This window comes from Scomber japonicus, chromosome 15, assembly GCF_027409825.1.
Source record: "Scomber japonicus isolate fScoJap1 chromosome 15, fScoJap1.pri, whole genome shotgun sequence".
In the NCBI taxonomy this organism is placed as follows: domain Eukaryota; kingdom Metazoa; phylum Chordata; class Actinopteri; order Scombriformes; family Scombridae; genus Scomber; species Scomber japonicus.
This window is the reverse complement of record NC_070592.1, coordinates 22,782,529-22,807,296: the sequence shown is the minus strand read 5'-3', so window position 1 is coordinate 22,807,296 and position 24,768 is coordinate 22,782,529. Positions and strand designations below refer to the sequence as shown.

General features: G+C 38.9%; 3 protein-coding genes and 1 long non-coding RNA gene across 7 annotated transcripts; 2 read left to right on the top strand and 2 right to left on the bottom strand.

Annotated features, from left to right (window-relative positions):
* Positions 1–293: 293 nt before the first annotated feature.
* LOC128374218 (uncharacterized) lies at positions 294–2,344 on the bottom strand. The gene is made up of 5 exons (XM_053334490.1): positions 2,317–2,344; positions 2,168–2,187; positions 1,966–2,080; positions 1,700–1,876; positions 294–1,256 (listed from the first exon to the last, which is right to left on the bottom strand). Exons 1-5 carry the CDS (start codon positions 2,317–2,319, stop codon positions 627–629), a joined length of 945 nt encoding a protein of 314 aa, XP_053190465.1. The 5' UTR covers positions 2,320–2,344; the 3' UTR covers positions 294–626.
* A 173-nt stretch (positions 2,345–2,517) lies between these two features.
* On the top strand, positions 2,518–6,018 carry LOC128374088 (uncharacterized). Of its 4 annotated transcripts, none has more exons than XM_053334338.1 (6): positions 2,518–2,540; positions 4,217–4,251; positions 4,599–4,645; positions 4,745–5,124; positions 5,225–5,347; positions 5,630–6,018. In XM_053334338.1, exons 2-5 carry the CDS (start codon positions 4,232–4,234, stop codon positions 5,345–5,347), a joined length of 570 nt encoding a protein of 189 aa, XP_053190313.1. In that variant the 5' UTR covers positions 2,518–2,540; positions 4,217–4,231; the 3' UTR covers positions 5,630–6,018. The 4 variants fall into 4 exon arrangements, with proteins under 4 accessions (XP_053190313.1, XP_053190312.1, XP_053190311.1 ...); XM_053334337.1 differs by lacking the exon at positions 2,518–2,540 and adding an exon at positions 3,490–3,544 and having other exon boundaries at positions 4,216–4,251; XM_053334336.1 differs by lacking the exon at positions 2,518–2,540 and having other exon boundaries at positions 4,198–4,251.
* Positions 6,019–6,849: 831 nt separating this feature from the next.
* Positions 6,850–9,910, top strand: LOC128373942 (uncharacterized). The gene is made up of 6 exons (XM_053334145.1): positions 6,850–6,872; positions 6,956–7,070; positions 7,158–7,334; positions 7,739–7,912; positions 8,121–8,264; positions 9,881–9,910. The coding sequence occupies exons 1-6, from the start codon at positions 6,850–6,852 to the stop codon at positions 9,908–9,910; spliced, it is 663 nt and encodes a 220-aa protein (XP_053190120.1).
* Positions 9,911–10,895: 985 nt separating this feature from the next.
* LOC128374308 (uncharacterized) lies at positions 10,896–24,552 on the bottom strand. The gene is made up of 3 exons (XR_008322982.1): positions 24,502–24,552; positions 24,212–24,388; positions 10,896–10,939 (listed from the first exon to the last, which is right to left on the bottom strand). It is a non-coding gene; the product is annotated as an uncharacterized LOC128374308 (long non-coding RNA).
* Positions 24,553–24,768: the final 216 nt, after the last annotated feature.

Below are 24,768 nucleotides of genomic sequence, written 5' to 3'. Positions count from 1 at the left end.
TGTTTCACACATAGTTTTCAATCAATACCTTGTGACATACAGTACAATGGAAACTGCTGCTCTTTGTTAAGGGTCAACAGTTTCATGTTGTCAGCTTTCCTCTGTTTGAGATAATTACATTAAGTCCTTCTTATCTCTTCCTACTTATGTTTAAGTCCACCACTGACTTAGAGTTGGACATGACGCCCCAAAAAGTACTTGTATGGCAAACTATCTACTACATATACAGTATTGACATATATTTTTAGATGGGGTTGCAGGAGTTAAAAAATCAAAATAATCATGAAGTTTAATTAGTCTAATTTTATTGTTAACAACATGGGACCACACATCAACTTTTACATGTTCCACATGCTCCACTGACACACATTAGGCTTACAGTTATTCCAGTTACAGTTAGTAGTCAGTTATTAATCTGGCGATTAACATGAATTCTGTACAGAAATGCACATAACAGGCAGCTGTAGGAGCAACAGTTTGAAATGAGAAAGCATGATATATTGAATCTCTGATTATAGGATGTCATGCCCATAGTATAACTGTGGAGCATTATTGTTTATGACATATAACACATATATATATGAGGCCACTTTGTGTTAAAAGACCATTACTTTCCCTCCCTCTTTTCAAGAAAAGTTGGTTTGTGGGGTGTAGTAATTACCATCCCATTTCTTAAATTGCACCATGCCTAGCAAACGCTTCAGCTCTTTCTCAACACTTGCTTTAGCCTCATTCCTGTTCTCATATGTGCATGTTGGTGATTTCGGTTTTGCTTTCTCTTTAACATCGTTCTCTTTTTTGAGCAAGTTGCTCACACTCTCAGCTTCGGCACAGTTGCCATAGGGCCACTGCTTGTTGTCAGTCGTCTGCAAACCAAACAAATTTGCACATGATTTACAAGGAGACAATGACTCTTCTTTCCAGAGGCTGAACGCCTGGCATCTGACAGCCTCTGGAAGTTTGATGGTTCCATCAAAATATGTCTTCTTTTCCTTCTTTGGATAGTAGGTCATCACTGCACCAGCTACATAATCATCCCAGATGCTAAGACAGGAGGCAGCAATGACAATTTGCCCAGGATTTGGGCCAAAGGTGGACATGGAGACACCGTAGTGTCTCTCTAAATTTGATATGTTGGACTTCTGAGAGACGCAGATGGTAGAGGAGACCAGAAACTTTGGTTCAAGTTCCTTGATGAGATCTCTCAGACTCTGTATTATTTGGTTTTCATTAGTTTGCCCTTTCTGCAGGACGATCTGGAAGCAAATACAAACATCATCAAACTGTTATCCCTGCAAACTGAGTCATTTGTTAAATGCAACAGTGGAATGAATTATGAGCTGAAGTATTTGAGGATGTTGTGGTAAAGGAGCATTTCACTTTTCATTTGATAAACATTTGGGAACAGGTAAAAAATGTGAAAAGTGTAAAAAAAAAATCAGCATGAAATGTATACAATTATGATTTTGGTTATAAATATTTTCTTATTACTTGATTGAGTATATCTTAATATTAAGATAGAATATTAATCAGGTATTTAATGTATATTTAAAATAATAATAATAATAATAACAATTGTTATTATTATTATCATCAGTATTATTATTAGTCTGAAAATGTTTATTCCACAAACTACACGTATCTGTAATAGGGGTAGTTATTATATAGTTATAGTTAGTTATTAGGTTATGTGTCTCACCATGTCCAGAACACAGGAGAATGGACTCCTCTTGGGTAGTTGAGTGGAGTAGAGCTCAAAAGGCTTAGGGTATCTCTCCTTCAAGTTCTCCAAGATCTGCTTATCATCAGCAAAAATCATTTCTGGGAGAAACTGAGGATTGTTGATTTTTCCCAGAGAGAAGATGCTGTGAAGTATCTGTTGAAATAAAGCGTATAAAACATTATTAACATTATGAATGAGATTCTAGGACACGATTTAAAAAAACTCAAACAAAACGTCATTACCTCATCCACAAACTTTTTACTTCCTTCAGTCATATTACACCAATCCATCATTTTCTTTATGATCTTGAAGGCATTGCGTCTGAAAGGTTCTTGACTTTTCAGGAAGTCTTCTCGTCTAAAACAGTATTGATCAAATTATTAAAGGTTTAAAAACACAAAATGAGCTTGAACAATTGCGCATCGAAAAATTCAGCTGACTCACCTCTTCCTCTCTTTTTCATCCTTTTTCAATCATGAGAGGAAAAACAGGACAACAATTAAACATTTCGCTCTCAAAAGAATTAAAATCAGGCTTGCAGAATTTAAAGATAATTTAACAACAAATGACGCCAACAAAAAATCGCTACTCACCATTGCTGCAGTGTAAGAATGAAACAGAAACAAGTGAGTTCCCTTTATCAGACAACGCCTTTGACAAACCCGTGATTTACAAGAACTTCACATTGACCCTTTTACTTTAGACAAAGGACTATGAACTGCAAACAATCATTAATAGTACAGAGTAATATGTAGACTCATGACTATTTACACGTCTATTTCCTGAACCATACTATCAAGAACACAGAAAGATAAGGAGTTTGTGTGTTTGTGCATTAGACTGAGGATTTACTCTGCCACTGAGAAATATACATATTCAACATAATTCACTTCTTAAAAGCATCACTGTATGTGTAATAAGTTCTCATTTAAAGTAATATTGATATCAGTACCCTTGAATAGACCTCACCACTGCTTTGTTCCCTGCTACCAAGAAAAAAAAGAAGTAGGCTACATTAATATTGACCACTGTGGTCCCATCATTTGCAATACTGTCAGTTATTCTCTTCAATCTGTGTATGCGTGATCTTTCCAAGAAGTTAGTAGAGTGTAAGGCTGGATGTATGGTAGGGGACAGCCATCTGATCTACACTGATGACTGTCGTCCTGTCTCCATACAGGGCTGGCTTACATAAAACTGAAATGTTTTTTGCTTTTTGTTAACAGTGTTATCAAGGTAGTCCTGTTTGAAGTTTGAGATCAAATGATGTGAAATCTTAAATCACAGCGTCTGTGAATGCAACACTTTCACAGACAGTCTGCTGCGTCATTCCTGTGTTGCATTCACAGGCACCGTGTTTTGGGTGTATATATATATTTATATATGAAGTCATTCGATTACACAACACGACTACCGTTTCACTGTTGAATAGCAAAAGCAATGCAGGTCTATTTCAGTCATGCCTGGCATACCCTGCCATTGGTTAAACGCCTACATTTGTGGTAAATTACACAATTGCATTCAATCAAAATTAAACATTCACCGGATCTGATTTAATTCATTCATTCTCCTAAAAGGGCACAAACTATCACATCCTCACAGACAATCTATAATTATAAAAAAAAGTTCTTAATAACCAGTTATTATGTCGCCTATCCAGAGCTTGCGTTTGAAAACGAAACTTAAGTAGAACTTGCAACTTTTGTCTGGGTACGTGAATGCATCACATTGGGAGGGAGAGAGCAGATCAAATGTAACTACAGTATTATTTGTTTCCCTGAGAGCAGCGGCGGTGTCAGTCTGTGTGTGTTTGCCTCAGTGGTAACTACTCTCTTTTTAATTTATATTTCATATGAATGTATGTTTATGGTGTGTCTTTCACGCCATTCTGTACTTCGTGAATCTCTTGTTACATTGATATCCACAGTTGACGCAGTTACTTACTTAGTAGTTGTTGTCGCCATTTTTTCAATAATATGTCGCGGTTATCAATGCATTTGTTATTCTTTTTTAATTTAGAACATGTTAATTACTTTTGCAATGTTAAATATTATATAAATAATGATATGTGACAGAAAGGAAGTTCTCGTTTGCAAGTGATGTCATGTGTTTATTTATTTTTATATAATTACGTGTTTGGTTACAGGTGTTGCAAACTGATTAACAAAAAAGTATAATTGAAACATAGTTGGCATTTACAATATAATACCATACAGTTTTCTCATGTAGTTCAGGACAAATTTGAGCTTCCTTCCTTCAAGTATTTCCATTTTGTGGAAGTGTATACTGTTAATGCACCATATTTTAAATGGAGATGTTTCTGCATTGTATTTGACTATTTCGAGTTGCCTTTTTATTAGGCACAGAAGAAGTAGTTTCAGTCAGTAAACAGAATGCAGTAGTTAGGTGTTGAGATAGGTGATAAGTTTTTCAATCAGTGTAATATTTTTTAGTGTGATATTGATACTTGTACTTCTTTTTTCGCCCCCTAGGTGACAGAAAACTAGGATGGCGGCTGCAGTAGTGAGGTACCTTCAGGAGCAAGTTTCTCGTCTGTTCAGGGGCGCTGAAATAAACATTATCACAAGATACCTGAGAAGAAGGTTTACATTTGGTGATATAAACAGAACATAATTAATTACAGACATATGTAAAAGTAAAATTGGGTCCAACAGAGTCAAATAAGTAAGAAGGAAATATGGAGCTCAGATTGGGAATCATATTTAGGCATTTTCTTCATGGCTTATATTAAAGGAGTCAGTTTATTCAAATCACAAAAACACATTTTTCACTACAGTATGTTATTCTGACAATAAACCAGCTGTGATCACTGTGGCTTGTTTAATTTTTTCTCTTAATCTTTTCTATCTTTCAGTGACGTATATCTGTTTGATTTGCAGCAGTGTGACGAGACCACGTCAGGTTGACCACACATATTTTCCTTACATACCATGATAATATTTTCTTATTTTGTTAATATCACAGTCCTTCATATTTGTGTTGTCTTGCAATGTGTTACAGGTGAACGTTTCCTGGCACAGGTGTCAAACTTTGTGTCCACATATAGACACAAGAGTTTAACCTTAAAGAATCCAGCTGGTGCCACGTGGAGGATAGGAGGGCTTGAAGACACCATTTACAGAGATGAACCTGAGGAGGTGAACGCATGGGGAAAATTCTACCTTCCCGAGATGGTGAACATGCGGGTGGTAGGTGTGGTGGAAGGCAGCTCGTGTCCTTGTGAGCAGCTCGTTCTAATGACCTGCGAGAACAAAAAGCTGTACGCCTATGACGGAGAGGAGCTGCATTTGGTGGTTTCAAGCTGGAATCAGTTAAACAACAAAGAAATTGAATATCCAGCATCCAAAAGCTATTACAATGGAGAGGCATTCCAGGATATGGTGAGAAGAGAACAAGCAGGGCTTTGTGATTCCTGATAGTAATGACCTGATCACCTGTGGGTACTGACAAGATTTTTATTATGTGGTCTGTTGTGTGTAGACTGAAGATGACTGGGCAGATGTGAGGAAGGGAGCTGTGGGGAGGAGACTCGAGCAAGAGCATCAAAAACTGGTGCAAGAAAATAAGAAGGCGTTATTGGAGTCTCTGTCTGGGCACACATAGGTGGGTGTTTTAACATTATCTTGCAGGATGAATGCTAAGGTCTTAATGGTTCCACTTGATCCTCTTGAGCCCCTGTACTGTAGCTTTACACTCAACCCCAGCTGCAACATTACACAAATGAAGCATATTAATATACAGATTCAGTCTGTATGGACAGTATGGGGGTCTTGGGAACCCATGGAACAGCTTCAATAGTTGTAACTTCTTTCAGTGTTACTGTTGTATTTATCTGATGGTAGAATATCTGACACACACTTAATAACTACTCCTTGTCGTTTCCAGATGCTGATTGTGTTTTAAAAGAAGGAAAGCCCTGCTGCGAAAGTCTGAGATTCATCATTTTAAACAACATCCTAATCAAAAAGAAAAGTCCTGGCACACTGCTCTCTGTGGCATGAAATCTTAAGCATGTTGCACCTCTGACCACAACTGAAACAGTGATGCTAAAGCTGTGACTGGATGCATAACATGAACTGCTCACTGTACATCATACCCATTTATGTGTAATGCTAGATTTCACACATAAGTTTTCTTAAACAAATTGTCTCATTTTATTTCATTATATTGTAATATCCTGCAGCTACCTGAGCACAGCATGAATTTTCCATAACCTGTAGCAGCACATTCAATATTTTATTAAACTGTACTTAATAAAGACTTATTCATGTCTATGTCCATTGTATTTTTTACATCTGCATGCATTTTCTAGGTGTATACAGTTTAGCATTTGACCTCATGAAACTGTAATATCACAACTAAGACTATCCACTAGCACCATAATAGCATGATCTTACCGATGTTAGAGTTTATATCCGTATCTAATCTGCTGTCATTGTAACATTTGTTAAAAAAAAAATAGCTCAATTAGAAGTTACTTTAATAATCCAGTAATACATAATGCATGTAGTTGTAATACTCATGAGTGTAGATCAACAGAACTTTGTCTAATGGAAGTCTTATAAAATGACCATAGGGCTTTACAATCTAACCTACAAACTCCTTATCTTTCTGTGTATACGTGTAAATAGTCCCATCATGGGTCTACCTTACCTCTGTACTGTTTGATTGGTTGCAGTTCAAAGTCATTGGTCTAAAATTATGCTGAATGTACATTTTTGTCTCAATAGTAAAGTAAATCCTCAGTTTAACTCAAAAATTCCTGATCCTTCTGCATTCTTGATAGTCTGCTCCAGGAAATAGACATAGTCCTAGCATACTTATATTAATATTTACTTTACAGTCATTCATTCATCCTTTGCAAAAGAGTCAATGTGGATTTCCCGTAAATCACTTGATGAACTATTAAAGGCGTTGGTTGACTAAGGGGGCGCTGTTTTACTCGGTTTCTGTTCCATTCTCACTCTGCAGCAGCAATGGTGAGTAACAGCATTTTGGTGGCATCCTTTTGTTGTTTAATTGTCTTCAGATTCTGCAAGCCTGATTTTTTTTTTTAAGAGGGCAATGTTTAATTGTTTTCATGTTTTTCCTCTCATGGTTGAACAATGGTGAACAATAGACGAGGTGAGTCAGCTGCTTCTTCCGATCCGCAATTGTTCAAGCACATTTTGTGTTTTTAAACCTCTAATAATTTGATCAATACTGTTTTAGACAAGAAGACTTTCTGAAAAGTCAAGAACCTTTCAGACACAATGCCTTCAAGATCATCACTAAAATGCTGGATTGGTGTAATATGACTGAAGGAAGTAAAAAGTTTGTGGATGAGGTAATGACGTTTTGATTTTTTTAAATTGTGTCCTATAATCTTATTCATAATGTTACAATTATATTTTTATACGCTTTATCACAACAGATACTTCACAGCATCTTCTTTCTGGGAAAAATCAACAAGCCTCAGTTTCTCCCAGAAATGATTTTTGCTGATGATAAGCAGATCTTGGAGAACTTGAAGGAGAGATACCCTAAGCCTTTTGAGCTCTATTCCACTCAGCTACCCAGGAGGAGTCCATTCTCCTGTGTTCTAGACATGGTGAGATCCATGTAGTACTATACATACATGTCATACTACTAGCTACAGACATTTTTCATCATTCTGCTTTATTTATAATTTTGTATTGTTTTATATCATTGTGTTTTACTTTAAAATTGACCTGGATAATATTGAGATAGAATCAATTAGAAAATACTTACAACCAACATTATAATTCTATACGTCATTCATATAGCATTAATTTTTTTTACATTTCATTTTCACCTGTGTTCAATATTTCAAGAAATACATTATTTTTATTTTTTTCAGAAGAATAACTAAATGTTCCTTTACCTCAACATCCTCAATCCTCAAATGTTGCAGCTCATGATTCATTTCCTCTGTTGCAATTAACAAATGACAAATGGGGATAACGGCTTGGTACTGTTTGTATTTGCTTCCAGATTGTCCTGCAGAAAGGGCAAAAGAATGAAAATCAAATATTACAGAGTCTGAGAGATCTCCTCAATGAACTGAAATCAAGGTTTCTGGTCTCCTCCACCATCTGTGTCTCTCAGAAGTCCAACATCCCAAATTCAGACAGATACTTGCATGTCCACTTCTGGACGGAAAGCAGGGCAAATTGTCGTTGCTGCCTCCTGTTGTAGCATCTGGGATGATTATGTAGCTGGTGCAGTGATGACCTACTATCCAGAGAAGAAAAAGAAGACATATTTTGATGGAACCATCAAACTTCCAGAGGCTGTCAGATGCCAGGCGTTCAGCCTCTGTGAAGAAAAGTTAATGCCTCCTTGTAAATCATGTGCAAATTTGTTTGGTTTGCAGACAGATGAGAAAGCGGAGTGGGCCTATGGCAACTGTGCTGAAGCTGAGAGTGTGAGCAACTTGCTCAAAAATGAGAAAGATGTTAAAGAGAATGCACAACCAACATGCACAGATGAGAACAGGCAGAAAGCTAAAGAACGTGTTGTGAGACATCTTAGGGGTGTACTGTGTATGGTGGAATTTTGTTGGGATAACAATTACTACACCCCACATACTAACTATTCTTAAAAAGAGGGTAGGAAATTAACAAAATGGTCATGCTCTTTTATTACAAAGTGGCCTAATATATGTGTTTGAATGTGATTCTTCATGAACAAAAATACTCCACAGTTAAAGTTGTTGTTAAAACACTTTATCTTTATCTATCTATCTTTATGTATACAGCTTTTTATTCATTCTAATCTGCAGTTAAACGTGTCACAACAATGACTATTCAGTAGCAGCATAATAGCATGATCTTAGTAGATTTTGTTCTGGTGTCATTGTAACATTTGTAAAATATCTCAATGGGAAGTTAAGAATAGTACAGTAATACATAATACATGCAGTAATACAATAATATGTATATATTTGTATATGTAATAGTGTGTACTATACAGTTCACTGTGTCTGTAATACTCATGACTTTAGATCAACAGAACTGTGTCTAATGGAAATCTCATAAAATGATCACATGGTTATTTTTGGTGAGCCCTTACTACACATACAGTGATGGGCTTTATGAACTGAATTATGCTAAATGTTTGTTTCTGTTTCAGTCAGTCTGTTTTCTGTCCAGGAAATATATGTGTAAATAGTACTATCATGAGTCTCTGTACTGTTAATGATTGGTTTCAGTTCATAGTTCTTGGTCTAAAGTAAAAGGGTCAATGTGGAAAACAACTATTTAAGGTGTTTGTGATAAAGAGTTTTTCTCACTTTCATTCTTACACTGCAATGAGGAGTAGCATAGCCAATCAGAACTTAATTATTAACATACTGTAATCACTAAGTTTAAACTTTGAAGTGATTTTATTGTCTTTTTTCCTCCACTGGGGTGTGTCCCACTAGTACAGATGCTGCATGACATGTTCAGTTAAAAGTCTACATTTGAGTCCTTATTAAAGTTAAAGTATAGTTGTTTTTACATTAGTCCTGGTCTAATGTAGTTTTTACTATTTTATTGTTTTAAACAGTCATTAACTGCTCTAAATAAATCTAGTCCAGATCTGGCACGTTTTTGATCTAGACATGATCTGGATGCAAAAAAAGCAGCAAAATCATCTAAAAGTCGAACATCCACTTTCAGATGTGTGCAACATTTTTGTATTATTGTGTAAACAAATCAAAAGGTGATTTTACTGCTTTTTCTCCATCCAGCCAACATTAGACCAGGTCTAGCATGAAAATATCTTACTCTTGTTCTAAACTGGATTAACAGGTAGACTCCAACTGTTTAAAACATTGTTACAGATTTATGAACACACTTCTAATTGTGATACATGGAAGTAAAAAAAAAAAAAAAGTAAAACACTTTCAGATTTGTGAAAACTGAAAATAGGTTGATATGACAGCTTTTTTCCTCATTCAGACTACATTAGACCAGATTCACTACACAAAAACAGCATGTCTGAACTTTCAACTGAACAATGTACTCCTGCCATCTAGTGGCATATCTGTGCAAATGACAAAGAACCAAGAGGAGGAGATGACTTCATCACCTGCATTAAATTAGCAAATTAAATGTTTATATCATTTGCTCTTCGTGACTCTTCTTCCAGGACATCTGTATAAACCTGAGATCCCATTAACTTATTTGTTGAGTGTATATAAGTACAACCCTGTTCTTACACTCAGCCATGTATTCTGTGATTATCTCCTCTATGATGATGCTCTCTATCGCTGTTTGACCTCCTCTGCCAAATTATACCGCTGATATGTCTTAGAATTGGACCAGTCACATGTGTAGTGTACCTGTATATATAGCTATTAAAATAATCATGCATTTTAGTTTAGTTCAGTTTAGTTTATTTAAGAAAGGACAGTGCAAATTAAGAAAAAACATGGTAATACATGAGTTTTAAAAAATTACAGAATTAGACGATTTTTATCTGTAGCCTCCTGGCCATGGTGTTTAGAAGGCTTTCTAAAGTACAACAAGGTAAGGAGAGGAAACAACACACACAACACAATTTCTTCAATATTTCCTCTTTTTAAAAATCTTCCATTTGTGGGGTGTAGAAATGATCATCCCAATCAAATTGTATGTCAAGCAGCAAACCCCTAAGATATCTCATAACACGTTCTGTAGCTCTCTGCCTGTTCATTTCTGTGCACAGTGTAGATGTTGGTCGTGTTTGTTCTCTAACATTTTCCTCCCCTTTGAGTAAGTTGCTCAAACTTTCTGCTTCAGCGCAGTTGCCGTAGCGCCACCGTTCATTTGCAGTGCTCATCAAACCAAACAAATCCACACATGATCTGCAAGGAGGCATTGGCCCTGCATTAGAGAGGCTGAACGCCTGGCACCTGACATCCTCTGCAAGTGTGATGGTTCCATCAAAATATGACTTCTTGCTCTTTTCTGGATAGTAGGTCATCACTGCACCAGCTACATAATCATCCCAGATGCTAAAACAGGAGGCAGCAATGACAATTTGCCCTGCTTCCCGTCCAGAAGTGGACATGGAGACTCCATAGTATCTGCCTGAATTTGGGATGTTGGAGACACAGATGGTGGAGGAGACCAGTTCACCTTTGTTATTTTCCTTTAGTGGAGAGATTAGCTGTTGCAGTCTGTTTATTATCAAGTCTTCATTTTGTTGTCCTTCCAGGTGGACAATCTGCAAGCAATCAAAATGTCATTAAGCTTTTTTCATGCCCACAAACCAGGTAACATGTAATGAGATACACTTTGTGTTTATGAAATGGAATGATACAAAGTACTGTGCTGTGTACTGTTTTAGGCACTTTAGATGTTTAGATTTGTTATCCTTAATGCAGTAATATCAGGGAGACATTGGATTGGTCCTAAGTGTATTCTGCTGCATGACAATGACCCCAAACATACAGCAAGAGTCAAAAAGCACTATCTTCAGCAACAAGCAGAAAAAGAAGTCCTGCAGAAGATGGTTTTGCCCCCACCGAGCCCCGACCTCAACATCATGGAGTCAGTCTGGGATGACATGAGACAGAAGCAACTGAGCTGCCGAAATCTGCAGAAGAAGAACTGAGGCAACTTCACCAAGATGAAGGACCACCTTTTTGTGTGTGAAGGTGTACTGAGGAGAACTGCTGCTGTTTTAAACGCAAAGCAGCTTGCACCAAATATTGACTTCATTTAGGTTTCTTCTGCACTTTGTATTAAGTTAATGGATTATTTTTGAATGGATCCTCACTTTACTGTTAGCGACTAATACTTTTGCACAGTACCGTACATTCATCATAAACTGTGATATTTGAGAATGCTTTGATAACATAATGTAACCCAGGTGTAAAACCCGGTTAACTAAACCATAGAGTTATCCTGAAAAGGAAATTAATGTTTAATTTACTGTTATGTGTTAAAACATCTTTAATGTTTTTTCCGAGTTGCACTCGAATGTAACATGTTTTTCCTAGTTGCACTTGAATGCAACACTGGTTTTCAACCGCACTTGAAGGCGGCACTCAGGTTCACGGTCTGACCAAACAAATGCAGCTAACCGTTGATTAGCCAATTAGCGAGCACGTTCAACCTATTGTGTAGAAAATAAGTCAGTAAGCAGCATGTTTCCACTTCCTTTTGACTCCAGCCGCAGCAGCGAACAGACAGCTATCTACTGAGCAAAAGCGGTAAGATATTGATTGTAGTAAAGCTACCGCAAATTGTTAAAGTTATTGTTAGCTTCAATTAGTCTTTTTGTTTACAGTTTAGCACTGTGATTCAGCGGTAACGCAGACGAACCGCTTTTCCCTTCTTGAGAGTTGAGAGCCGACCACACTCAGCATTGGAAGAAAACGCATCGGTGAGAGTGATATGTTAGCCGCTGCTGCTGCTGTTTATGTCTGAACGGGTTAGCTATGTGGAGATACTTTAGTGAATTGTTGCATTATGTTTCATGGTGTAATTATTTCATTCTTTAGTCCGTATTTAATGCACTAAAATGAACATTGCTAATTAGTTAACAGTATAATTATTAGTACATGTGACTGCAGGCAGCACAAAGTACGTGTTTATGTGATTAGCACTTGTGTCAATATGTGTTTAAAGGAAATGTTTGAAGGATTTATTTTTCTAACTTTAAGAAAAGGGAATTTATTTTGTTATAAGAATTATAGTGTTAAGAATTGCACTTAAAACCTCAGTTGTGAGTTAAAAAGTTAATCTCATGATCTCTAAAAGTGAAACTCATGATGAATACATTTTCTCATGATTTAAAATTATTGTTTAAATGTTTGAATTATTATTCAATGATTCATTTATAAGCACTTGATTTATAACTTGAAAATATTTGAACTTTAGTGTAATGTAGATTAAAAGTTAAAGGAAACTGTCATTATGCTTTAGTTATGTTGTACAACAATTAGATTTAACATAAAGGTCCTGTTTACTTAAATAAACAGGTCAGGTTTTTTGGAGACCCCTGGTCTTCATAGAAGTCCCTGTATATGAAGAAGATCCAGAGCTTGGATGGAGTGATTCGATGATCCATAGATGGCGAGCCTCCCGCAGATCCTTGAGAAGTTCTATTAACTACAGTTGGTGACTGTCACACAACAGTGATACATAAAGGGACAACACACATGGATTGATCAGAGAAACATCTTGAAACACAAAACAGTACCGGTACTTAACTAAAAGGGGAATAAGACTTTAATATTTGAAAGGCGCCATTTTATTTTCTTTATTATTTTTCATATTACTGTTTATTCAAATGTTGTAAACCTTTACCTCATAATACTCACTAAAGAGTTTACTTTTGCAAATTCTGGGTGTTTGGTGTTGTTCATAATGGTTATTTAGGTCTATGACAAATGAGCTCTTTTCGAACCTAGTCATTGAATGTGTTTCCTACAAGTGGGTTACAGAAAAACTTGGCGAGCCAGCCAGGAGCTCTGTGAATGGACCATTATAGCCATACATGAACATCTCATTTGATTGCAAGAACAAGAATATACAGAAAAAACCTACTTTGAACATTTTGAACTATATAGCCCTTGACCCTGATTTCTGGTAACTTTTTGAAATGGAGATTGTTGAGAGGGAGGGTATTAAAGTGCCTAACTCCCTTATAGTCAGTGGGTTGTCTGGTACTCCTACAGATGATGAAATTGGCGACTATCTCAAGCAGCATGGAAAAATAAGTCGCATAATACATATTGACAATTTACTGTCAGAATTTCACGGTCAGGCCATTGTTGAGTTTGAATCAGGTACAGCAGTACAAGCACTTGAGCCCATCTTACCATTGCATAGGACCAGTTCTTCAAACCCTTCAGTCACTCACCATGTAAAAACACTGGCTAGTGTTTACAGCAGTAAGGCAGGACCTGAAACCACTCATACCTTTCTGTCTGAGCTTAAGAGCATAGCCAAAATGAGCGGGAAGCCGTTTGAGGACATTTTGCAAGAGGAGCTGACTAGAATAACTAAATCTCTTGCAGAAGAGACCCCAGTGGCAGAGGTTGAGGCAGCTCCGGAGCCTACTATCCAACTACCAACAGAAAATGTACTGACCCCCTCTCAAACTGCCGGAGCTGAATCCTGCCTCACACAGAATCACACAGAACAGTCCCCTTCTTTTAGGGAATTAAAACTGACATCTCCTGAAGCCCAGCCTCTTACTCAAACTACAGCTCCAATCGTTTCACCTGGTGTAGCAGAAACCGTGCGCAGCTTCAGTTTACCCCTGGATCAACTTAGCCCCCCTGAAGTACAGCGGGTAGTAGTGGAACATGTTGTGAAGAGCACAGAGATTGCAACTCAGCTTCACTCACATGTTAAATTGAGGACCTTCTCAGGACGGGTCCCTTTTCCCAACCATGAGGTCGACTATGATACATGGAGATCTAGTGTTGAATTTTACCTGACTGATTCCACTGTCTCTCAATCGCAGTTAGTGAGAAAAATGGTCGACAGCCTTCTACCCCCTGCTGCTCATGTTGTGAAATCTTTAGGTCCCAGAGCCACTCCTCGTACTTACCTAGACGTGCTTGACTCCGCGTATGCAACGGTAGAGGATGGTGAGGAGTTGTTTGCTAAATTTCTCAATACTCACCAAAATTCAGGAGAAAAGCCATCCGACTTTCTTCATAGGCTGCAGTCATGTCTGAACGAGGTAGTGAAAAAGAAAGTTGTAAGTACCTGTGACTAGGGATGTCACGATTACCCGTTTTCACGATTAATTGCGGTATTAAACTTTACGATTAGTTAATCGTAGCGTGTGCTAAATACCGTCAAATTCCGGAAAATATTATGCTGGAACTATATTGGTACATCAGCGCAACTCGCCCGGAACGAAAACAAAGTGAGACAACAACCGCGTGTCACCGCTTGTGTTGCTTTGTCTTCGGTCCGTGCGAGTTGCAGACGGAGGCGTCCCAGTCCCACAGGAGGTAAAGCATGGAAGAGGAAGAGCTATTCCCTCCGAATAAATGCTTGAAGCCAGTCGTGTGGGATTGTTTTGGCTACAGTGCAACGGGACAAGTTAAGCCGCATTCACGTAACGTTACGTAAAGCTGAACATGTCTCATAGGGGAGCGTACCCATACATATAGATTGACACAGTGTGAGGTCGATTCCTATTAAGTCAAACAGTTTCAGTGTCACTGTGCAATGGCCTGTATAAGAAGGGTTGGGGAGTAACGGATTACATGTAACGGCATTACGTATTTAAAATACAAAATACGAGTAACTGTATTCTGTTATAGTTACAGTTTAAATTGGTGTATTCAGAATAGAATACAAACAATCCCTTTTATAGCCCCCTATAAATTAATTCAAGACCTATGAGGAGTTTTCATGTGATTTTACTTATTCATGGTAGTGTGAAATTAATTAATGCAAAAATAATCGTGATAATCGTAATATCGTGATTATTTCTCTCACAATAATCGTACCAAGAAAATCTGTAATCGTGACATCCCTACCTGTGACGCAGACAAACAGTTGCTCAAATAATTCTGTAGAGGGTGCTCAGGGGTCGACAATATAACTGGCCCGGTGGCCCGACGTACTTTTAAAACCGTCAGGGCCACCAGAACGCTCCAACCACTGGCCCGATGGGGCCAGTAAAAATAATGCCCTTGATTAAAAAAAACAAACAAAAGAAAAACAAGTAAAAAAAATCTAACTTCACATTAATTTCCCGTGGTTCCAATGTTTTGCGATGATTTCTGTTAAATCGTCTCGGTAACTATACCGCTAATACTTTACGTGATCCCGATCAAAGACAGCCGTCAATGCAACCAGACTGTGCTCTCCGTGGGACGTAAACACACCTTGCTCGCTCCCGCAGAACGCGCGCGGCCGTTCAGTGCAGCTGCTGATACCGTGTATTTCGTGGATCATTAAGCTTGTTACAGCTTCTACCTGTTGAGAAGATCTCAGTCAGAAGTATGAGATGAGGAGAGAAGCAGCAGCAGGTTAACCTCAGGTCTCTACACTGAGAGCCTGAGGTAGGAGCAGCTGAGGAATCTAGCGCATGTATGGAAGCCTAATGATGCCAAAAGTAAAATGAGTCACACTAACAAATTATAACACAATTTATATTTTGTTCTACTTGTGTATTTATGTGATACAGGATTTGTGCAATTTACTTTTATTTCTGTGTTGTTTTATTTATTTTATATTTATTTTATTTTATGTTATAATTTGTGAGAATTAGATTCTTTATTTAATTTATATTTATATATTAGAATTGTTTCTACTCTTTATAATTTACTTTTTAGTATTTGTGATTGTATCTAACTTAGGTATTTATGGTTGTTATTTCCATTAATATCAAAATTATCAATATATAAAATATCTATATGGAGAAACCTCTTACAGTGCTGCATACTGCATATGATAATTATATATTTAGAAAGTAGAACTGAAGTGATTCATTACAAGATGATTAGTTAAAACATTTCAATTCAATTTTGTGAATTTCAAATAAAAGAACAATCGTTTATTTCCTCATTGAAGTTTTCTTAAAAATATAGTTAAAGTCTTGTCTTGATCTTGTGAACCCAATATCGTGTCTCGTCTCGTGAGCTGAGTGTATCGTCACACCCCTACACACTACTACACACTATACACACCCCTACACACTACTACACACTATACACACCCCTATGAAATACAAATACAATAGTAAAGCAACGTTTTGGTTTTGGCTAGTAAAAAATCTGGTTGGCTAGTAACTTTTTTGATCTACTAGCCACTTGGCTAGTAGATCAAAAAGTTAATTTCAAGCCCTGGATGCAATTATTTTAACAGGCAATTAACGATAGACACTTGCTTTATAGAAATGTAGAGTGGCTAGTTTCATATATTTACAAAGGATGAGCAGTAAAAATTATTTTTTTATTTCTTGCTTGTTTATTTGAGGAGTTCTCCACTCTACAAGGGCCATGTAGCAGAGCGGGCTACTGGCTTTGACCCTCATGAAAAGAGCATCGCACACCAAAACTGCTTTAAAAAGAAGTAGGCAGAGAATGTAACATCTCCTGTGTCAGCTTGTGTGCATGTCAATAGTGAAATGGCAGCAGGGTTCAAAAAACAAATGGAAAACATGTTCCACACAGCCTATTATGTGCTGAAGAAAGAAAAGCCATTTACTGAATTGTTCTTTTTCATGATTATTGGGATCTATACCTGACGTTGACCTGGGCCAGTGGTTACAATAGTCGGGCCAGTGATCTTCAAAAGCCACTGGCCCGGAGGGCCAGTGGCAAATTTTCCTTATTGTCTACCCCTGGTGCTGGAACAACTCACTCATTGCAACACTTCAGCTAGAGCAAAGGCAGCGTAATCCACCCACCTTCTCAGAGTTCCTGTTGATGTTGCGCACCGAGGAGGACAAGCAAGCAGCAAAGGTTAGTCGAATGAAACACCACCTAGGACTTTCCAAGGCTAAAGCTCAAGCTAACACACAGGCTGTATGTACAAGTGAGGTGAGTGAGTTTGGTATGCCAATCCAAGATAACAGAATGCCTTCACTCATTGAGCAGTTACAGAAACAGATCAGTAGCATGCAAGCACAGATTGCAGCTCTCTCTGTAGTCAAGGGAGATACATCAGTCAAACCAAAAATGACAAAGACAAAGAAAGCTAATCCAAGTCAAGCTAAGCCTACTGGCTTTAAACAGTCACTAACACAGCAAACGGCTCAGAGACCCAGACCCTGGTATTGTTTTAAATGCGGGGAAGATGGCCATATTGCCACAAGCTGTAACAACCCCCCAAACCCAACACTGGTTGAAGCCAAAAGAGAAGAACTAAAAGAAAAACAAAAAGCTTGGGATAGGGAGAACACCCCTAATGGCACTTTAAACTTGTAACGGCTCCTATGGAGGGACAGATAGGAACCGACAAAGAGAAAAGTCCCGAACCAAAGCAAAACACTATTGATAAAGGAGAAAATTCTAACAACAAACAAGACACTACTGATGAGAAGAAAAGTTCCAATCAAAAGAAAAACTCCAAACTCAAAGCAATGCTAAAAGAGCAGCTAGTTGGACCTAAAAGGATCCTGAAAAGACTTGTTGGATGAAAATGCACTGCCAATGTGACCGTTAGTGGAGTGGAGAGTAATTGTTTGATTGATACAGGCTCTCAGGTTACAACTGTATCCCAGTCATTCTATGATGAATACCTGTCAGAATGCCCAATTGAGCCTGTCGACAATATACTCGAGGTAGATGGAGCTAACGGCCTGCCTATCCCTTACCTTGGCTATGTAGAGCTAAACATGAAGTTTCCCAAGGAGTTCATAGCTTCAGAACCTGAGGTGCAGACCTTAGCCTTGGTAGTGCATGACAACCGCTCAAATAGCAGTATACAAGTACTCATTGGTACAAACACCCTTGACCCTCTCTATGAGGAGTTCTGTGATGATGATACTTTGAAAGCTGCTACCCTCTGTGGTTATGTCCAAGTACTAAAAGCTCTACAACGCAGACACCAGCAGTACTCCAGCGGCACCCTTGGCATTGTCAAACTCAGAGGCAGCACACCTGAAGTCATTCCCGCTGGCCAAAAAGTCCTCCTGCAAGGTTTTATTGGTGCCAGAGCGGTGGGCAGTGAAGAATGGGCATTGCTGGAAGAACCATCTAACTCAAACCTACCTGGTGGAATCTTCATAGATCGATGTCTCATCACGATACCAACACAGGCTCCTTATAAAGTACCTGTAATACTGAGAAATGAATCAGACCATGACATAATACTGCCCACTAACTGTGTCATTGCTGAACTGACAGTTGCTCATGAGATTGTGCATGATGCAGACCCTAACCAAGAACCGACTCACCTGAATAAAGAACCCTCTCAACCTGACAAGCCGCAGTACACAGCCTGCATCTCCAGTCAGCAAGCACCGGATGAAAGTCCAAAGCTGAAGTTTAACTTCGGTGACTCTCCAGTTCCTGAAGATTGGAAAACAAAGATAACACAGAGGCTAAGTGATTATGCTGATGTCTTTGCTCAGCATGAGCTTGATTTCGGGCATGCAACAAAGGTAAAGCATCACATCAAACTAAAAGATGAAACACCTTTTAAGCAGAGATCACGCCCTATCCATCCACAAGACTATGAAGCAGTGCGTCGCCATCTTCAAACCCTCCTCAAAGCCGGAGTCATAAGAGAATCTGAGTCCCCTTTCTCGTCACCCATTGTCGTGGTTAAGAAAAAAAATGGTGACGTCAGATTGTGCGTCGATTACAGAAAGTTGAACCTCCAGACCATCAGAGACGCGTATGCGTTACCCAACCTGGAGGAATCATTCTCTGCACTCGCTGGGACTCAGTGGTTTACAGTGATGGACTTAAAATCCGGCTACTACCAAATTGAAATGGAGGAGAGTGACAAACAAAAAACTGCCTTTGTCTGTCCTTTGGGATTTTATGAATGGAACCGGATGCCACAAGGAATAACTAACGCACCGTCCACTTTTCAGCGCTTGATGGAGTGTATGGGCGACATCCATCTTCGCGAAGCACTAGTTTTCCTTGATGACATAATTGTCTTTTCTAGCTCCTTGGAGGAGCATGAAGCTCGCTTGCTGAATGTTTTAAATCGTCTGAGAGAACATGGTCTCAAGCTATCACCAGAAAAGTGCCAGTTTTTTCAAACATCAGTGCGCTACTTGGGCCACATCGTATCTAGAGACGGCATTAAAACCGATCCAGAGAAAGTTAAGGCCCTTAAAACCTGGCCGATGCCGAAAACGCTGAAGGAGCTCAAATCTTTTCTTGGGTTCTCTGGGTATTACCGGAGATTCGTCCAAGATTATGCCAAGATCGTGAAGCCCTTAAACAGTTTAACTGCTGGCTACCCACCACCTCAAAAGGGGCGTAAGCAAACTAAAAGTGACTGCAAATATTTCCACCCCAAAGAGCCATTCGCTGAGAGATGGACTCCTGCTTGCCAACAAGCTTTTGAGGAAATAATTGATAAGCTCACATCTGCTCCTGTGTTAGGATATGCCAACACCAAGCTGCCGTATGTCCTCCACACAGATGCCAGCACAACTGGGCTTGGCGCGGCATTATATCAGGTTCAGGATGGACAAACTCGTGTCATTGCCTACGCGAGTAGAGGCTTATCACACAGTGAGGCTAAGTACCCAGCACACAAGTTGGAATTTTTAGCTCTAAAGTGGGCTATCACTGATAAATTCCACGACTACCTCTATGGCAACACCTTTACAGTAGTCACAGATAACAACCCGCTGAGGTATATACTCACTACTGCTAAGCTGGATGCTGCTAGCTATCGCTGGTTAGCTGAGTTATCCACCTTTACCTTTGACATCACCTACAGAGCCGGAAAGCAGAACCAAGACGCCGACGCCTTGTCCAGGAGGTCTCACGGTGAGTTGGTCAACGACGATCAGTCTAAAGAGGAAAGTGAAAGGATTCACACCTTCACTTCCCATCATCTCAGCTCAAAAGATGATAACCTCTGTCCCACAGAAGCTATTAAAGCAGTCTGTCAAAGTCACACTATTGCATATCTGAAAGACTTACCTTCTCCTTGCTTCGTAGAGTCCCTCGCTATCCACCCCGAGGCCATTCCTGCAGAGTTTGAGGAGGAGGGAGTCCAAGACGGTCTGCTCACAGTCCCTAAGCACAGTAAAGAAGAGCTAGCCAAACTGCAAAGATCAGACCCTGTTATCAGCCAAGTCATCGAGCTGATTGAGTCTGGAGAACTTGCACCTGCCAGTCTAAAATCTGAATCACCTGAAAGTCGGCTGATTTTCAGAGAGCTGAACCGTCTTGAACTAAAGGATGGCCTGTTGTACAGGAGAAGGCAGTGCGACAGTAAACTGGTGTGTCAGCTTGTCCTGCCTAACGTACTAAAGTCATCAGTGCTCACTAGTCTTCACGACGAGATGGGGCACATGGGAGTTGAACGTACCCTAGAGCTGGTCAGGTCCAGGTTCTATTGGCCAAAGATGGCATATGATGTCGAGACAAAAATCAAACAATGTGAGAGATGTGGAAGGAGAAAAAGGCAGCCGGAAAAGGCAGCACCCCTTGTCAACATCCAAACCAGCAGACCCTTGGAACTAGTTTGTATGGACTTTTTGTCGTTAGAACCGGATAGTCATAACACCAAAGACATCCTAGTCATAACGGATCACTTTACGAAGTATGCTGTTGCTATACCAACAAAAGATTAGAAAGCTAGCACAGTCGCCAAATGTTTGTGGGAGCAGTTCCTCAGTCATTACGGGTTCCCAGAACGTCTCCACAGCGACCAAGGTCGTGATTTTGAGTCGCAGACCATTAAAGAACTCTGTGCTTTAGCTGGCATTCGTAAAGTTAGAACAAGTCCATATCATCCTAGGGGGAAACCCGTAGAACGCTTTAATCGTACACTGCTTAGTATGCTGGGAACTCTGCAGGTTAAGGAAAAGACAAGGTGGCGTGAACATGTAAAACCACTTACGCATGCATACAACTGTACAAAAAATGATGTTACGGGGTTTTCACCCTACGAACTCATGTTCGGACGCCAACCTAGGTTGCCCATTGACATTGCATTCGGGTTACCAGTCAAAGACAGTTCGTCCACTTCACATTCGCAGTATGTGAAAAGTCTAAAGACTCACTTGAAGGAAAGCTACCAGCTTGCAATTCAAAATTCAAAGAAAGTAGCTGACAAAAACAAAAAAAGATTTGATGCCAGAGTGAGAGAGTCCACACTTGAAACAGGAGACAGAGTCCTTGTGCGAAACCTCCGCCTTCGCAGTAAACATAAATTAGCTGATCGGTGGGAACCGACAGTTTATGTAGTGCAGAAAAGGGCTGGAGACCTACCTGTCTATACAGTGTGCCCAGAAGGCCAAGACGGTCCCTCACGTACATTGCATCGTGATCTTCTATTACCATGTGGGTTTCTCTCTGAACCACAAGAAGAAATGGCGAAGCCTAAACCTACTCGTAGGCCCAGAACGAGACAGACATCAAATCAAGCTGATGAACAGCCTTCATCCTCTGAGGATGAGGAGGAAAATGATCAATGCTTTCATTCAGTCAAAATTATTGAGACAAGACTCCCTGGAATTAACACAACCACTGGAAATGACACCCTTACTGGAATTGACATAACTACTGGAGTTGACACACTTACCGGAATTGACACATCTACTGGAATTGACGCACCAATCGGAACTGGAAACTTACCTGAACTGGAATCTGTGGAACAAGAACCTGTGGGAAAAAGATCAGTTGAACTGGAAATGGAAGGAAACTTACCTGAACTGGAATCTGTGGAACAAGAACCTGTGGAAAAAAGATCAGTTGAACTGGAAATGGAAGGAAACTTACCTGTTGCTCATGAACCTGAAAATGACATGGCGAATGAAAAGGATGCAAATAAAATGGAAAAAGGGAACACTGCAACTGATACTGAAGGAGAGACAGGAGAACTAACAGAGCAATTGGGAACAAGAGAAAGAACCAATGAATGCACTCCAGCTAACCTACCTGTGTCTGAGAGTGAATCCCAAGAAGATACGCTTCAACCATCCACCCTTAGTGGTATAAATCCAGCTGTTGAAACAGGAAATGGTAACAGTGAGGAAACAGTTGAACCTCCACGGAGGTCTGAGCGTGTCAGAAAAGCACCAGGGAAGTTCACATACCCACAGCTTGGGAATCCCTTCATCGCTTTTGTCCAAACCATGGTGGACAGTTTTAACAAAGCTTTGGTTGAATCCTTTGAAAGTAATTACTCCTTGAAAGGAGAACATGAAGGGACTCATGTCATGTAAGGAGGGGAAGGTGTAACCCAGGTGTAAAACCCGGTTAACTAAACCATAGAGTTGTCCTGAAAAGGAAATTAATGTTTAATTTACTGTTATGTGTTAAAACATCTTTAATGTTTTTTCCGAGTTGCACTCGAATGTAACATGTTTTTCCTAGTTGCACTTGAATGCAACACTGGTTTTCAACCGCACTTGAAGGCGGCACTCAGGTTCACGGTCTGACCAAACAAATGCAGCTAACCGTTGATTAGCCAATTAGCGAGCACGTTCAACCTATTGTGTAGAAAATAAGTCAGTAAGCAGCATGTTTCCACTTCCTTTTGACTCCAGCCGCAGCAGCGAACAGACAGCTATCTACTGAGCAAAAGCGGTAAGATATTGATTGTAGTAAAGCTACCGCAAATTGTTAAAGTTATTGTTAGCTTCAATTAGTCTTTTTGTTTACAGTTTAGCACTGTGATTCAGCGGTAACGCAGACGAACCGCTTTTCCCTTCTTGAGAGTTGAGAGCCGACCACACTCAGCATTGGAAGAAAACGCATCGGTGAGAGTGATATGTTAGCCGCTGCTGCTGCTGTTTATGTCTGAACGGGTTAGCTATGTGGAGATACTTTAGTGAATTGTTGCATTATGTTTCATGGTGTAATTATTTCATTCTTTAGTCCGTATTTAATGCACTAAAATGAACATTGCTAATTAGTTAACAGTATAATTTTTGGCAGCACAAAGTACGTGTTTATGTGATTAGCACTTGTGTCAATATGTGTTTAAAGGAAATGTTTGAAGGATTTATTTTTCTAACTTTAAGAAAAGGGAATTTATTTTGTTATAAGAATTATAGTGTTAAGAATTGCACTTAAAACCTCAGTTGTGAGTTAAAAAGTTAATCTCATGATCTCTAAAAGTGAAACTCATGATGAATACATTTTCTCATGATTTAAAATTATTGTTTAAATGTTTGAATTATTATTCAATGATTCATTTATAAGCACTTGATTTATAACTTGAAAATATTTGAACTTTAGTGTAATGTAGATTAAAAGTTAAAGGAAACTGTCATTATGCTTTAGTTATGTTGTACAACAATTAGATTTAACATAAAGGTCCTGTTTACTTAAATAAACAGGTCAGGTTTTTTGGAGACCCCTGGTCTTCATAGAAGTCCCTGTATATGAAGAAGATCCAGAGCTTGGATGGAGTGATTCGATGATCCATAGATGGCGAGCCTCCCGCAGATCCTTGAGAAGTTCTATTAACTACAGTTGGTGACTGTCACACAACAGTGATACATAAAGGGACAACACACATGGATTGATCAGAGAAACATCTTGAAACACAAAACAGTACCGGTACTTAACTAAAAGGGGAATAAGACTTTAATATTTGAAAGGCGCCATTTTATTTTCTTTATTATTTTTCATATTACTGTTTATTCAAATGTTGTAAACCTTTACCTCATAATACACACTAAAGAGTTTACTTTTGCAAATTCTGGGTGTTTGGTGTTGTTCATAATGGTTATTTAGGTCTATGACAAATGAGCTCTTTTCGAACCTAGTCATTGAATGTGTTTCCTACAAGTGGGTTACAATAACAATTCTGTACAATTTTACAAGGAAGATGTGTATTGTCTTCTAAGAATCTATAATCTTACCATGTCTAGCACACATGAAAATGGACTCCGCTTGGGCAGTTGAGAAGAATACAGGTCAAAAGCCCGGGGGTAGTCCTTCTTCAGCGCATCATAAATTTCATCATCATTCACAATCATTTGGGGGGTATATCTGGGGCAATTCTTGATCTTTCCCAAAAAGAAGATACTGTGAAGAACCTGTATGGTAAAAAGACATTGAAAAACATACCATTTCTGTGTTGTTTGTAACTTTGCAAAATACACAATGAAAGAGCCATGCATACTTTCAAAAAAGTCATTTTCAGACATACCTCATCCACATACAATGTAGTATGTTCTGGAGAGATGGTATTCAGTTCAACCATTTTCTGAATAATCAAGTAAGCATTCCTTCTGAAGTAGTAGGCTGCCTTCAATTTGGCTTCACTATGGTAAAAAAGACAGTTTTTAGGGATTGAAGAAACAGAATGTAGCAATACGTGGTTCAGTAAATCAGTAGACCACCACCCACATTCATTAGATGGATAAGAGATATTATGTTTTTCCTGAAACTGGAGAAAATTAGATACACACTGAAG

What these genes read in the sequence shown, in the direction of transcription:
- LOC128374218 (XM_053334490.1), bottom strand. An exon ending in GTAAAAAGTTTGTGGATGAG is followed by an intron (nt 1,877 to 1,965) that starts GTAATGACGTTT and finishes TTATTTCAACAG; the next exon opens with ATACTTCACAGCATCTTCTC. An exon ending in TCTCCTGTGTTCTGGACATG is followed by an intron (nt 1,257 to 1,699) that starts GTGAGACACATA and finishes ATTTGCTTCCAG; the next exon opens with ATCGTCCTGCAGAAAGGGCA.
- LOC128374088 (XM_053334335.1), top strand. Translation starts at nt 4,232, where the DNA reads ATGGCGGCTGCAGTAGTGAGGTACCTTCAGGAGCAAGTTTCTCGTCTG. An exon ending in ACAAGATACCTGAGAAGAAG is followed by an intron (nt 4,327 to 4,598) that starts GTTTACATTTGG and finishes TCTATCTTTCAG; the next exon opens with TGACGTATATCTGTTTGATT. An exon ending in GAGAGGCATTCCAGGATATG is followed by an intron (nt 5,125 to 5,224) that starts GTGAGAAGAGAA and finishes TGTTGTGTGTAG; the next exon opens with ACTGAAGATGACTGGGCAGA.
- LOC128373942 (XM_053334145.1), top strand. Translation starts at nt 6,850, where the DNA reads ATGGTGAACAATAGACGAGGTGA. An exon ending in GTGAACAATAGACGAGGTGA is followed by an intron (nt 6,873 to 6,955) that starts GTCAGCTGCTTC and finishes ATACTGTTTTAG; the next exon opens with ACAAGAAGACTTTCTGAAAA. An exon ending in AGAAAGCTAAAGAACGTGTT is followed by an intron (nt 8,265 to 9,880) that starts GTGAGACATCTT and finishes CTCTTCTTCCAG; the next exon opens with GACATCTGTATAAACCTGAG.